The sequence below is a fragment of the Eublepharis macularius genome, chromosome 6, assembly GCF_028583425.1.
Source record: "Eublepharis macularius isolate TG4126 chromosome 6, MPM_Emac_v1.0, whole genome shotgun sequence".
NCBI lineage: Eukaryota > Metazoa > Chordata > Lepidosauria > Squamata > Eublepharidae > Eublepharis > Eublepharis macularius.
In genome coordinates, this window is record NC_072795.1 from 84,060,172 (window position 1) to 84,075,032 (window position 14,861).

General features: G+C 40.0%; 1 protein-coding gene across 5 annotated transcripts in view; it reads right to left on the reverse strand.

Moving 5' to 3' along the window:
• Positions 1-217: 217 nt before the first annotated feature.
• The window catches only part of TIAL1 (TIA1 cytotoxic granule associated RNA binding protein like 1), a 39,414-nt gene continuing 24,770 nt past the window's right edge, over positions 218-14,861 (reverse strand). For all 5 annotated transcript variants that reach the window (XM_054982410.1, XM_054982409.1, XM_054982412.1 and 2 more), the window contains 5 exons: positions 5,413-5,508; positions 5,248-5,332; positions 4,623-4,746; positions 2,827-2,966; positions 218-1,782 (listed from right to left, as the gene is read on the reverse strand). In XM_054982410.1, coding sequence (XP_054838385.1) covers positions 1,665-1,782; positions 2,827-2,966; positions 4,623-4,746; positions 5,248-5,332; positions 5,413-5,508 — 563 coding nt within the window. In that variant the 3' untranslated portion in view covers positions 218-1,664. The remainder of the gene's footprint in view (positions 1,783-2,826; positions 2,967-4,622; positions 4,747-5,247; positions 5,333-5,412; positions 5,509-14,861) is intronic.

Consider the following 14,861-nt stretch of genomic DNA (forward strand, 5'->3'; position numbering starts at 1 on the left):
TTCATGTAAGAAACGCAAGAGAACAAAAATGCAGTTTGCCCAATACCATTCTGGAACTGTAGTCTACCACAAGAAAAAGGCTATTTGCCATTCACTGATGCATCTTATTCACATATGGCTTATTCAACCCAGTGGATGGTTCTTGTATATTCAAAGTCAGACCTGAAACATCTACACCCCCTAGCTGTCATAGATAAACACACACAGTTCTTGCATCTAACTTACATTCATTTTGAATTTCAAATTTATTGAGGCAGTTTTGTCAAGGTATTCATAAAAATAACTGAAAAATAACCCAACTATACCATCTGAACAACTTCATTTTTTATCATTTATAGTTAGTGCATCAACAACCTAGCCTCTGTACAGGTTTGTCACATGCAAGCAACCCCAAATACAAAAAACATTTTAACTAAAAAATAAGCCACAACTCAGTATACTTGTTTTAACTGCATTTTTGTTTAGCAAATGGCACACTGAGGAATCTCTAAAATAAGATATTTTAACAATCTGGTTAAAAAATTCTTGGGCTACATATTTCTAGACTTAAAAAACACCCCAAGATTTTTTTTAAACACTCAGGTACTATACAACTTATGAGAACCTTCAAGTAGGTATACAAAGTTGTCAACCAACATATTTACATACTGAGTAACATAAAGCAAAACAATTCAGATTTCTAATGACAAAATGCTGAATTAAAGATTTATGAAATTAAAATTAAGGCTCTTTGTATAGTAATTCAAGGAACTTGAAATTAGTAGCCAACTTTGGAAATGTCAGTCTAGCACATTCTTGTCAATCCACTGCAAAACAAAGCAGTAGAGTATATTCAGTATTACTTTGAATAATTACAATGCTACTTCTGTGTCTGAACATGCTATTGTAACATTGCATTTAAATACAAACTTTATGTAAAAGAACAAGTATGACTGCCAAAGTACCATACTTGGGGAACTGCTGCGAAAAATTAAATGCAGTGTTTCACTCTTAAGCAAACTTGATTTGAGAAGATTTAATATGCTCCATGAATGTGGACAGCAAGTGTTTGCTGAAGTAATGCAGACAACATTTTTTCATTAGACTGCAACATTTTTACTAGGTTTCAGTTTCTCCTCACACAGAAACAGTTAGCGGATTATTACTTTTTAACAGCTCTTTCCATGACTGTGTCTTCTGAATGATGGCCTTGTGGTTATTGAGGATACTGTCTTCTAGGATGTAATGTTTGGTCCACAACCAAAACGTCACATTTTAGAGTTCAACTAAAAGCAACTTTAATGTCAGTTTTCTTAAAAAGCTGTGATGTAAAACACTGAAGGCGAAAAAAGAAAAAAGGAATGGTAATAAGAATCGGATTGTTAAGTATTTTTTCCTAAATACCAAAATTTTTCATCAGAATTGTCTTTATTGTCTTTATTTTAATTTTTGTACATAAAGAAAAAAACATGTCCATATCCACCATGAACAAAAAAATTAAAAAGGCATAACCAGAAGACATTTGCGTCCTTCACCAAAAGTAAAGGCTGTTCTAAAGGTTCCAAACATTTTCAATTTTCAAAATAAATATTCTTTAAGCCCCCCAATGTCTATATTCCAGTCTTCTGGATATCACTGGAAATTGAAGACTATCTTGAAATCATATTTTTAAAGAGAGTCCCAATTCACTGTGTTTGGTAACTTGCCATACCATATCCAGCCTGGTTAGGTATTACAGGAGCTGCTTGACCCTGAGCAGGCTGAGCACCAAATCCACTCATCCAAGCTGCAGATGGGGTTTGACTATTTAGAAATGAGAAAGTGAATACAACTAGTTACTAAGATGCCTCAATATACAACTTTTGATGAAGACATAATAATGAAGATATAATAAAACATATAATAATGATGAAAATATAGTATCATCTACAAAAAAAGGCAAAATGTAGTTGCAGATATTGGTCTTGCACCTCAAAACAATGATGATAAAGGATCTATATATTCACTAAAAATGTGTGTCTTCTATGATTTTGCATTCATCTACATGAAAGTAGTGTCGTGATACGTAAAAGTTGATTCTGCCTGTCAGTTATGCACCTGCATGCGACACTCTCACTGCAGGTAGTGCCACAGCCAGCTCCTGTGCTTTTCTTGTGCAGCTAAGGAAAGAGTTAGTCTATATGCATGTGAGGCAATCCCCTCCTTTTGAAGCAACCCTCTGTATTCCCCCATCTCCCAAGAGTTTGGGGGGACAGCCTGGGCTGTTTTAGAATGGGCAGGTGGGGAAGTTACACTTCTGTGCACAGAATTTAGACAGGATCCAAACCATGTCATGGAACAAGTTGCATGAGGTACTGTGAAAGCACCATTTCTGCTTGCCTTTCAAAAGACATGTAAAGTTGCATTGTTCCGATGGATCTGCTTTTAGTAATAAATTAAGATGCATGAGACTATTGATAAAATTAATGCACCTGTAGACTTAATAGCTCCTCCAATTAGAATTGATATTTTAGTTTTCATGAACATGACTGGCTGATACAGCAACATCAGACAACTTAATTCTGCAAGCAACCACCACAACTTCAGAAATACTTTATAGAATTATAAATATGATGAATGAATGGCTTAATAGCAGACAACATAAATTTTAGCAAATCCCTCAAATTCTCACAAACAAGACTGATAAAATCGACACAAAAGTTGCAGACTAATTTATATTAATTATTCACCTAAGCCAAGAACAATAGTTACACCAAATGAGGCTGAGACCAAGACTATTGCAAAGAATTTTTATCCCGGGAGAACAGTATGTATAAATAGAAGTTAGGAAAAAAACTGACTACTTACTCTACACCAAATCCCTGTTGATTCCATGCTTGCCCATACATTCCGTAAGATGGCACTTGCCACCCATTGGCCATGTACTGTCCGTACTGCTGCGGATTCCCATAAACTTGACTCCACTGACCCCACTGACTGTAGTCCACCTGGAAGTTAAAGAAAGGCTTTAAACAGATTGAGTGGACACGGGAGACCCACCATATAGCACCATGAGATCCCTGGAGGAAAGCTGGAATAAAAACCAAACCTCAAGTATAGAGCCCTTAACTAAATCAGTTGCAGAACATATACTGCAATGTGTAAATATATGTGTAGAAGTCAAGCATTCTAGCTTGTAAGATTAGCAGTTTATTACTAAGCAATGTAGGGCATTTGGCAAACACTGGAGAGCACTGGGAATGTGTCCTTCCCATTATGCTTTTATCTTAATGTGGAGCATTCAAATCTTAATAATATGCATACTGATATAATACATAATTTTGATCTTCAAACACCAGAAGAGAAATCACATGGGGAATTCTACATGCATCTGAACCCTTTAAATGTTACTGCAAGCACGTACAGTCTACGGGCACGTTGGAAGGTTAGAAACTTCTTGACTATACCTACTTTATCAAATATGTGCATAGGCCAAAGGAAACATGATAATGGAACCAATACTGCACTACAGAATGAAAGTAAATCCAGACAAGGCAGAGGCCTTGAGAATGCAAAAGGCCTTGGGATACTTTTCACCTCCAGGTGCTCTTTAAAAAAGAATGCAGGCATTGGCAAAAAGTTCCTTTTTTCAACTTAATTTGATTCAGAAATTGCCCTTCTAAACTCAGCTGATCTGGCCATGCTGATCCATGCCTCCATAACTTCTAGTCTCAATTACTATAATATGCTTTACTTGGGGCTGACAACTCAGAAGTCCAACTTATACAAAATGCAGTTTGCTTAATGGGATGAGATGATACTACACCATTTTACACCATCATAATACATCATCATTAAAGCAGCTGCACTGGCTGCCAATCTGGTTCGAGGTTCAAATCAAGGTGCTGACTGATACCTTCACTACAGCCCTTTATAATCTTGGACCACATATTTGGAGGACCCCTTCTAGCTAAAACTACAAGAACTTGTAGTTCTTGTTAGATATGATCTTTCAGCTACCTTCAGGTGGTACAACTGGCCTCAGCCCGGAATCTAGTTCTTGTAGTTGCTTCTGCATTAATACAGAACAGCCTCAACGAAGCTGTACCTTTCCCTCTGGAAAGCCTGAAAAACCAGCCAGTTTGGTGTAGTGGTCAAGAGCGCAGGACTCTAATCTGGATAACTGGGTTTGATTCCCCACTCCTCCACTTGAAACCAGCTGGGTGACCTTGGGTCAATCACAGCTTTCTGGAACTCTCTCAGCCCCGCCCACCTCACAGGGTGTATGTTGTGGAGATAACAACAACATACTTTGTAAACCGCTCTGAGTGGGCATTGAGTCGTCCTGAAGGATGGTATATAAATCAAATGTTATTTCAGAAAACATTTTACTGAAAATGGGTATTAGATTGTTTGATTCTGATTGAATCTTAAATGGCAGTTTGACTGAGGGAAGTATAAATTGTGAATCCTTTTGGATCCCTGAAGTAGTAGCTGTGAGCAAAATTGAGATATTTCATGGTTTGGCTGGGTTTGTATTATTATAAATTGTGTTGTAGGAGGCTTTGTTTTTCCAATCTTCTTGTTACTTGCCCTGATCTTTGCTGGAAGGAAAAGATATTAATATTTTTTTAAAAAATTAAATAAATTAATAGTCTAATTACCTGTTGGAAGTTTTTAGTTATATCTGGTGTTTCTTTACCCCAATAGCATTTAACAACATGTCCTTCAATTGTGGTTCCATTGACTGAAACAATAGCATGTGCTGCACTTTCATGAGTTGAAAACCTGAGTAAAAAATATGAAAACAGATTTTATCACTTCTAAACACCTTATTTTGTCTTCCAAAATGGTTTATAATTATTTAAATACCAGTGTATAAGGATAATCACAGAAAAATAAAAATTATGAGTGAATGGTCCCTTTGCTGTCCAAGTTTACAAGTTAAATTTCAGCAGTGAAGATAACAATCACAAATTTGCTCCCCAAGTGAACTGGCATCCACTGAGAAACTGGACAAGACCTGAATCCTAAACATCAAGATATAGTTGAGCAACTTAGCTGCTGAAACACCTCTAACACAAAGATGGATTAAAAAACAAGTGGGTCCATTCTTTCATTCCACCTTGTACCATTTCAGTCAATGAGAACACATTAATTCTAAACAAATATCCATACTCATGCTTAAAGGCTTAATATTTCCTCCTCTTTAAAAATAGAATCAGTTTCCATAATCACCTTGGTAAATTATTTCAGAATAAATTTTCCAAACAAATGATATTGTCTTACCTCACAAATGAATAACCTTTTTCTGGAAAAACTCTTATTTCCATAATCTGTCCAAAAGGTGAAAATGTCTGTCTCATAAGCTGGTCTACAAAAGGACATATTTTTTGTCAGTCATCTTTCTTCTTAACAGCATTAACTGCAATGTTATAAGACCCATATTCCTACCTGTCAATCCAGAGGCAATTCCTCCACAGTAGACTGTACAGTTTTTAGGGCTTGATTGATTTACTACATCTTCAAATCTCAGCTGTTTTGTGCTGTCTATAAAATAACATACACTTTAATTTCTGCTTTTCAACTACTTTCCATTTCATAATGTTTGAAAACTGCACAGTATTCTCACAATTAACAGCATCAGTGCTAAAAGAGTGATTAGATCACTTCAGTGTATCAGACTTTACTATATCAGACTACCTCTCAGTATGTTTAGGGGAGAATGAAAACCATGAGTCACAAAGACTCTACTTAAAACCTTACCTTAAGATATGAATTCACTAGGTAGCGTTCAATAAAGTTATTCTTTCATCCTCCATAAACAATACTGTCAAACCCAGTTTTCTAGAATAGTGAATTATTGCTGTACAGCTGGTGAGCACACTTTAAACCCAACAGATTTTTTTCAACGTCTTCTAATTTGTTGACAGAAAAATAAATGTTCAGATAATCTGAGTCAATCTGGCTACCTAGTTATAATATAAACATTTACGCCTGAAGGTGTTTCTGTATAATTGCTTGATGTTCTGCCAAACATTTTTTTTAAGCAGACTTGCTGTCCCTAGTTTATTTGGTGCCATTAATATGTTGTCTGTGTAAAGCAGAATATGTTATTTATCTGGAGTTTGTAACTTTACTATATCTGATTTCATACAAAAAAATTGATCATTGATCTACTTTGCTCTCACTAACTTACTCTTTTGCTAGAAATTCATTTTCTATCACCCAAATGTTCAAATTTATAATAAAGGCATCATGCACACAGTTTTATTATTGTATCAAGGAATCTGTACTTCTCTGGATTACATCCATCCCAATTTTTAAAAATGAGAAGAGCAAACTTGCTGGGAAAAAACTTCACCTTATTGAATAAGGATGCCCAAGCCAGTATTACCACCCTGGATGTGCCTTGAAGGCTTACCTTGGAATAAATCTGTTCCGAAGTACTCTGTATATGTGTGTTGTGTCTGAAACTACTGATGTCACTACGCCTCCCACTTTATGACAGGCATTAATTACGATCAGGCTGATGTCTGTAAGCTGGGATGTCAAGCTCAAAGGATAATGAATTCTCATTATTTTAAAAATATCATTTCTATCTTTTCATAGAAGTCCTATTTAAACTAAAATAATTGTATATAGTTTATGCTGATGGTAAAATGATTTAAAACAGCAACAGAGAAATGTCTGCTTTTACTGCTCTTTCTTTTAAGCTAGGAGTTTGCTTAGAACAAACCAAATCATCCAGTTTTTAACAGTTCATCAGTCATCAACAAGTGTTGGTGAAGTAGGTAAGTACATTTTTATTGCTTGTGGACTTTTTGGGAGCTGAGATACATAATCTAAGTATTTTTTCTTTATCCAAAAACTCTTAATAAGATTTAAAGCCTAATCAAAAGGGCATAGAAATAGAAGAAAAAAGGAAACAAAGAGAGAAAAAGAACAAAGATTGAAAATAAGAGAAAATATGTTTCATTTTCCATTTTTCTCTACACTTATTGTATTTTAACGAATATTATACTTTTAGTTTTAATAGCTCCCAAATTTATCTTTTCAATACTGCTCCTCTTCTATTTTTCCCCCAAATTTATCTTCTTAGAAATCAAAACCACAAATCATCAGTTCATTTTTCTTCGTCTCATGCAGAAAGTCAGTAAGGGGTTTCCAGTTAACCATAAAGGCAGACAATGTTTGATCAGGGCTGTAAGTTTGACTATCTCTGCAAACTCCGTCATTTTCACCATCCAATCCTTGATTGAAGGCAATGCTGATTTTTTCCATTTTTGCGCATATAAAGGCCTAGCTGCTGTGGTCATATATAGAAATAAGATACCATGTTTATTTTCCAATTGTTTGTCCATTAGTCCCAGCAAAAAGGCTTCCAGTTTAAATTATATATTGATCTTCAACATTTTTTGTATCATATGAATTTGTGACCAAATTTTTTTTGCTTTAGGGCAAATCCACCAAAGATGATAAAATGTTCCTTCATGTAGCTCACATTTCCAACATTTGTTTGACATACTTTTACTCATTTTTGCTAATTTTATCAGGAGTGATATACCACCGATACATCATTTTATAAAAATTTTCTTTAAGTGTGGAACTCAAAGTGAATCTGAGCCTCTTTACCCACATATTTTCCCACTGGTCCATTTGTATATTATACCTAAAATTTTTAGCTCATTTTACCATACAATCTTTCACACATTCTTCTTCTGTTTCCAATTTCAACAAAAGTTTATACATTTTGGAAATAACATGTTCATCATTCATATAAAGCTCTTTTTTATCTGATTTAAACCTTTCTAGAAGTTGAGCACAGAAAAACCATTGACATTTATAACCTTTAGCTATGGGCAGCTCAATCCTAAGAGGAGATGTGGAAAGCGCACAGGGAGAGAACTAAGGCTTGCATGGACATAAATGGCTCTTACATCGACGTAGACCTATGTGCAACGGTGCCCACCAGAGGCACACTACCGTAGACGGGTCGCAGCTGGTGGGCATACTTTGGGGTCAGGCGGAGGTGTAAGTGCAGTGCAAGTTCCTGCGCTGGAGCTGGAGGGGGCGGGGCTGGGAGCGGGCCACGAGTTAGTCCACTTCCAAAGCCACTCCAGGCCCGGGAACGCCCCCTGCAGTGGCAGAAAGTTAAGCCACGAAAAAAGGAGGTGTAGCCAAAAGGCGCCCATTGAATGGGAAAACTCAAGCCCCTCTCCCGGAACCCAGCCCCGCCCCTGCAGCCCGAAGGAGCATAAGATGGGAACTACCACAGGGGCCAATCCACATGAGCTTCCTGGGTGGGCGAGCCCCCCTCCCCACACCCAATTACCTGCTCACGCACCCTGCAAAACCTCCAGCTGCACTGCTCATGACCTCAGGTAGGTAAGCATGCAGCTGGAGGCTTTGCCCATCAGCCTCCTGCTGCAGGTACTTTCTGCGCGAGGACGGAGAGTGGGTACTCACGGTGGCAGACCCTGAGTGCACTGGGGGGACTTAGTGGGAAAACAGGAAGAACTTTGAACTCACTCACGGGAAGAAGAGCAAAGTCGAGAACGTCTGGCTAACTAACAATAACCGTTCACATCTCCTTGCACGTTATCTGACTCTGAAGTTCCAGCTCGGTAAGGAGCAAGGGAGCACTGACATGTAAGAAGGAGATGGGACGGCAGCTAACCCGGCTCGCTGATTTGTGCCAGTTGCCCCCTCACCTGAACTTGCCTGATCGCTAGCCTCTTCTGGTGAGGCTTGGCAGGAGGGGCAGTGGCAGCAGCCCCTGCCTACCCCAGAGGCAGTTGCCCAGAAAACTACTCTTGACACAGCCAATGGGGGGGGGGCTACCCATGTGGGAGCTCTGTTTAGACTCCCTCAGCTGAGTCCCTCCCAGCAGAGGAGGAAGTGCGGCCAGTTGTTGGGTTGACTGGATGTTTGTAACACCCTGTTGCTGGAGGGTGCTCAGCCACTTGACTTTCTCCCTTACAGGGTAAGATCATCCCAAGGCAGAGCACTGTCTCGCCAGAGGGTCATGCATCATGCTGCGAGCTGCACCTGTGAAGCTGCCTCCACAGCTCTTAACCAGTGGACACCTTCCCAGATGTTGCAGATTGGGCTTGACCTCAGCCGTGCACTGGCCTGGATCACTTGCACCACGTGTCTGTTTCCCTTGCAGGAAGATTGCCACTCGTCTGGGAGACAAAGGGGTATGGCTGTCTGAGCTCCCCATAAGCCTCAAGTGCCATCCAGGTCCTGCTCAGGGAGCAGTTTACCAAGGCAGCCCGCGGCTCGGCCACATTGGCAGACAATACTTCCAGAGAACCTCTGCACTTTTTCCAGTTTAATAAAATATGTGTTGAAAAACAAGAAACTGCTGTCTGCTTGCTCACTCTCCTGACACTGATAGCAGCTGCCACCATCCTCAACTCCCCATAAGGACATCTCACACATGCTCGCAAATTTTTCCTGGCTCGAGGCTGGGATCGATGGGGTGGGCTCTGCTGCCAGCAGGAGCAAGTGTCAAGTGGTGCCCTGTCCAGCTTCCCTGCCCCCTCCCCTCAATGTAAGTCCAGGCAGTGGGGTAGGAATTGAAGTGTGGCCCATGAATGTCTGGCAGGGCGGGGGGGAGGCTCCACTGAAGGACATTCATTCTCTGACAGACTAAGCTGCTGGCGTCTGATAAGCCAGGCAGAGGAGAAGGCAGAGATTACTGCAGGGAGGTGGGGGCTGTGAAGCGACATCTTCAGATCTCCTCCTCCTCCAGGAGGATGGACCACCCCCCATTTCGCTGTTTGCAGAAGCAGGGATGGACTTGGGAAATCTGGCATGGGGAGGGGGTGAATGGCAGCCCCCAGAACAGTTTCTCTGCTCCTGCGGGCTGTCAGTCCACCGGGGCGTGGCTCTTAAGGTACAACCTGCATTCTCACATCATTGTGATGCAGTGATTGTTCAAATGGTGCCGCCACAAGTCTGTGGGCGCTTTGCACTCCCTTCTGGCCTCTCACGTCGTTTCCAATGGGCATTCCTGTCACTCATTGTAGAACCCCTCCCTGCCTCTCCGGATCCTGGGGGCTGCTCCCAAGTGCTGCAGGCTTTCTGGTCCCACTTTTCTGGGGGAACCTGTTGCTCGCAGTAGCGTCGGCGGGGATTTGTAGGTGCACCGAGCTGCAGCCACCAGCCTGGCCCTCATCAGAAATGGGGGCTGGATAGGCAATAGGGTGGGTGTTCTATCTGGACCTTCACTGTCACCTCTGCCCCCCTCCTTGGAAGGGATGTCTGCTCTCTGAGGGGGGGGGGCTATTAGCGGCAGCAGGGATCATGGCCTCCCCATTGGCTGTGCTGCTGCTTTCCCCTCGCCTGCCTGTCAGGAGAGCGGTGTGGCCATTGGCTGGTGTGAGCAGGGTTGTCAGGGGAACGGCGGGCGGGTGCTTCTGGCGGTGGCCACACCTCACCTTGCCACACTCGGGTGCCGGTGGGACTCTCCTGCAAAAGTCCATAGGGAGCTGTGGAGCGGCGCCCCATTTACATTGACACACGAGCAACAATGCTGCCTCGGGGCTTAGGATTGAGCTGTAAATCTTCCCTTGCCTTCAATTTAAGAATTGTAAGAATTCTAGTAAGTCTCCGTAAGTCAGCCATCCCTGTTTAGTAGTCATTTCACCTCTATAAAACGCTTCCTGTGTTGAAATCCAAAGTGGTGTCTTCTGTGATAATTTCAGTTTACATTTATTCCAAATTCTTAAGATGGCTCTCCTAACATAATGATTTTTGAAATCTACATTGACCTTTACCTTATCATACCATAAATAAGTATGCCATCCAACTCTCAGGTCATGACCTTCCAATGTCAAGAGCCTCTCATTTCTCCATTCCTTCATCCACAGTAGACATGTGGCAGCATAATACACCCTCAAATCTGGTAAACCTAGGCCGCCTCTCTCCTTTGAATCTTGTAATATTTTATATTTAAGTCTTGGTTTTTTCCCTTGCCATATAAATGTTTAAATATCCTTTTCCCACTATTGAAATGGTACATAAGAAGTTAACACAGGTATTGTATGGAAGAGGAATAACATCCAAGGTAAAACATTCATCTTGATAACTGATATTCTCCCCACTGAGGACAATTGTACCCTATTTCATCTTAACATGTCTTTTTAAATTTCTTTCCATATCTTAACAATTATTTTGAAATAGCATAAAATTCATCCCCATCAGCGCGATACCTAAATACTTTACCTTTTTTGAACTTTAAAACCTGTTATTTTCATCACTTCGTACTTGTTTTAATATCCATATTTTTCATTAACATTTTTGTTTTCTGTTCATTTATTTTGAAACCTGCCAGAATACCAAATTCTGTCAACTTCTCCATCAATATTTCAATTCCCTTTAATGGATCTTCCAGGATTAAAACTAAATCATCTGTGAAGGCTCTTAATTTGTATGACTCTTTTTAAATTTTTATGCCTCTAATCCTTTCCTCCTGTCCAATGTCTCTATTGAAAAGGAGCAGTGACAACGGACATCCTTGATGCGTTCCTTTTTGAATCTCACGTGGTTTAGTTAATTCTCCATTAACAATTAATTTTAGCATTCTGGGAAGTGTAGACTGATTTCACCCATTTTATTAAATTCTCCCCAAAATTCATCTTTTCTAAAACTTCAAACAAGAAAATCAAGTTCAAATTGTTGAAGGCGTTCTCAGTAGCCAAGAAAATTAGAGCTGCTTGTTTCTCGTTGTGTTTATTCAAATATTCCACTATATCAAATACAGTTCTGACATTGTCTTTCAACTGTCTTTTGGGTAACAAACCACTTTGTTCTTCATGAATAACGTCTTTGAGAACATACAGTCTTTCTGCTAAAATCGTAGTAAATAGTTTGTAGTCATTATTCAGCAATGAGATAGGTCTATAGTTTTTGCCAGTGTCAAATATTGCCCTTTTTGGGGAATCAGTGTAATGTTAGCATCTTTCCAAGTCTCTGGCATCTTTCCTCCCAACAAAATTGAATTCAGCATATTTTGCAAGGGTACTAAGATCTTATGTTCAAAACATTTGTAATATCAGCCAGATAGTCCATCAGGACCTTGTGACTTCCCAGTTTTCATCTTCTTGATTGCTTCCACCACTTCTTAAATCATTATTGGGTCATTCATCACCTGTTCTTGTTCCTCCGTAATTTTAGGTAGCTTGTTTTGTTAATAATCACTCAATTGCTTTAAAGAAATATCCTGTCTTCTGTACAAGTTTGAATAATACTTAAAAAGAGTCTTTTGGATGGCCCCATTTTCTATTAGCATTGTATTCCCATGTTGTAATTTTAAGGTAATTTCTCTCTCTCTTTTCTCAGTCTATAAAGCCAAGCACCTTCCCGGTTTATTAGCAGATTCGAAATTTCTCTCTTTAGCATAATTCAGTTTTTTTCTATAAATCTTACTATTAGCATTGATAGCTATTGTTGCAAGCTTTCTCTCTCTCTTTTTTAAAAAATAAGATTTTATTAATACAATAATACATTCATAACATAAGAACAAGAACTCAGGTGATGTGCAAAAACATACATCTGCTAACTGTTTTCTCAAGAAAGGGCAAGCTAAGGTCCATAAAGCAGGTATTCAGAGTGGTTCCTATGAATTATTTAAATAAATATTGACCAAGAATTATAATCTAGATTAATAATCATTTGGTATGGAAGCTTTATTAATAACAGGTCATTATTTGACAGAAAGTCCAGAAACGGTTTCCATTTTGCATAGAAATTTGTTGTGCAGTGTGGCTTTTCCATTTGTTGCAATCTATCGGTTATTTTCTCCATAATTAGTTGCTGCCAGATTTTGTTATACCAAATATTCAAACTAGGAGGCTTATGAGACTTCCAGTTAAAGGCTATAGAGGTTTTTGCCGCAACCAGCAAAGATGACATTTCCCTAATAGTTGGAAGTTCTCGATCTTTCCAAATAACTAAGAATATTAATTCTAGCTGTAATTGTATATTATATAATGTAATGAGAGTAACTTGTCGCTGGATTGTGTCCCAAAGGTCTGCTATATGTGGACATTGCCACCAACAATGCAGCTTTTTATCTCTTGTTGCACGTTAACATTCCCTGGCACAGTTTTTCATTCTTCCTCCTTTTAATTTCTTGCATAATACCTTGCATTTTTCCTGCCCCCCCTTTTAATTCCAAGTTATGACGTATGGTGACCTCTTATATTTTATTATTATTATTTATTCAATTTATATACCGCCCATCCCAGGGGCTCTGGGCGGTGAACAGTTAAAATTGATAAAAACTAAAATCAATATACAAATAATAAAACAAATTAACAGGTGCAGTGGTGGGGAGAACCTTCCCCACCCCAAAGGTGGGAGGCCGACATGGCACCGCCCCCTTCAATCACCAAACGCCTGGCGGAACAGCTCTGTCTTACAGGCCCGGCGGAACGATAATATGTCCCGCTGGGCCCGGGTTTCCATTGACAGAGCGTTCCACCAGGCTGGGGCCAGGACTGAAAAAGCCCTGGCCCTGGTTGAAGCGAGGCGGGCTTCCTTAGGGCCGGGGACCACAAGTAAATATTTATTCGCTGATCGGAGCGATCTCCGGGGAACGTACAGGGAGAGGCGGTCCCGAAGATATGCCGGTCCCAACCCACTCAGGGCTTTAAAGGTAAGAACCAACACTTTGAACCTGATTCGGAATTCAACTGGAAGCCAGTGCAGCTGGCGCAGGACAGGTGTGATGTGTGACTGGTAAGGTATACCAGTCAGGACCCGTGCCGCCGCATTCTGGACCAGTTGTAGTTTCCGGATCAGGCCCAGGGGTAGCCCAGCGTAGAGTGAGTTACAGTAATCTAGCCTGGAGGTGACCGTTGCATGGATCACTGTAGCCAGGTCCTGGGGCGTCAGGTAGGGGGCAAGTTGCCTGTTCTGACGAAGATGGAAAAATGCAGACTTGGCAACCGCCGTGACCTGGGCCTCCATCGATAGGGAGGCATCCAGGAGCACACCCAGACTCTTTACCACTGGCAAAGTTGCCAGTGGTGTCCCATCCAGGGCAGGGAGCTGGATCCCAACATCTGGCAGCCCCCGTCCCAGCTGCAGGACCTCCGTCTTCACTGGGTTCAATTTCAGCCTGCTCTGTTTATAAATGCTTTGCTTGCACCCCAAACTATTCTCAATTCTGTACCCTTGTTCACATTTAATTTAAAAAAAAATTCTTTAAGCTTTTTTTTAGTCCTCTACAACTGCCTCTTTCTGTAGTAAAGATTCATTTAGTTGCCACCTAAATGTATTAGATTTGGCTCTGTAATTTATGATTATAGAATTATGGTATGAAAAGGACTTCGGCAATATCTCCACTTTAACAATTTTGATCACCAAATTTTTCAGTACCCAGACCATAGGTATATGTGACAAAGATTTATGTTTCTCAGAACAAAATGCATATTTTCTTGAATCCCCATTTTTTTTGTCTCCAAACATCCACCAAACCCATATTATCAATCATGTCAAAACAAACATTTGGTAATTTGCCTTGAGTATCTTTTTATGTTTTTCTCAGAGCACCAATCTATTTGTGAAGAGACTACAGCATTCCAATCACTCATCAACCACCAATTTTCATAAGACAAATCCACCAGTTCTTCCCAAAGTTATTTGTAGACCCTCCCCTTTTCCTTATTTGGTGCAGAGATTCCTACCACCAAAATTTTGCTCCCATTTAATGTCACCTCCACCCCCACAAATCTACCATGATTGTTAGATATTACAAGTTCTGGTTTCAATGCTGGTTTTAGATACAATACCACCCCATTTTTCTTTTTATTATCTTGAATTTCCCTCCTCCCAAATTTTGTAATCCAAATACTTGATGTCTTTTTTTCTGATATGAGTTTCTTGTA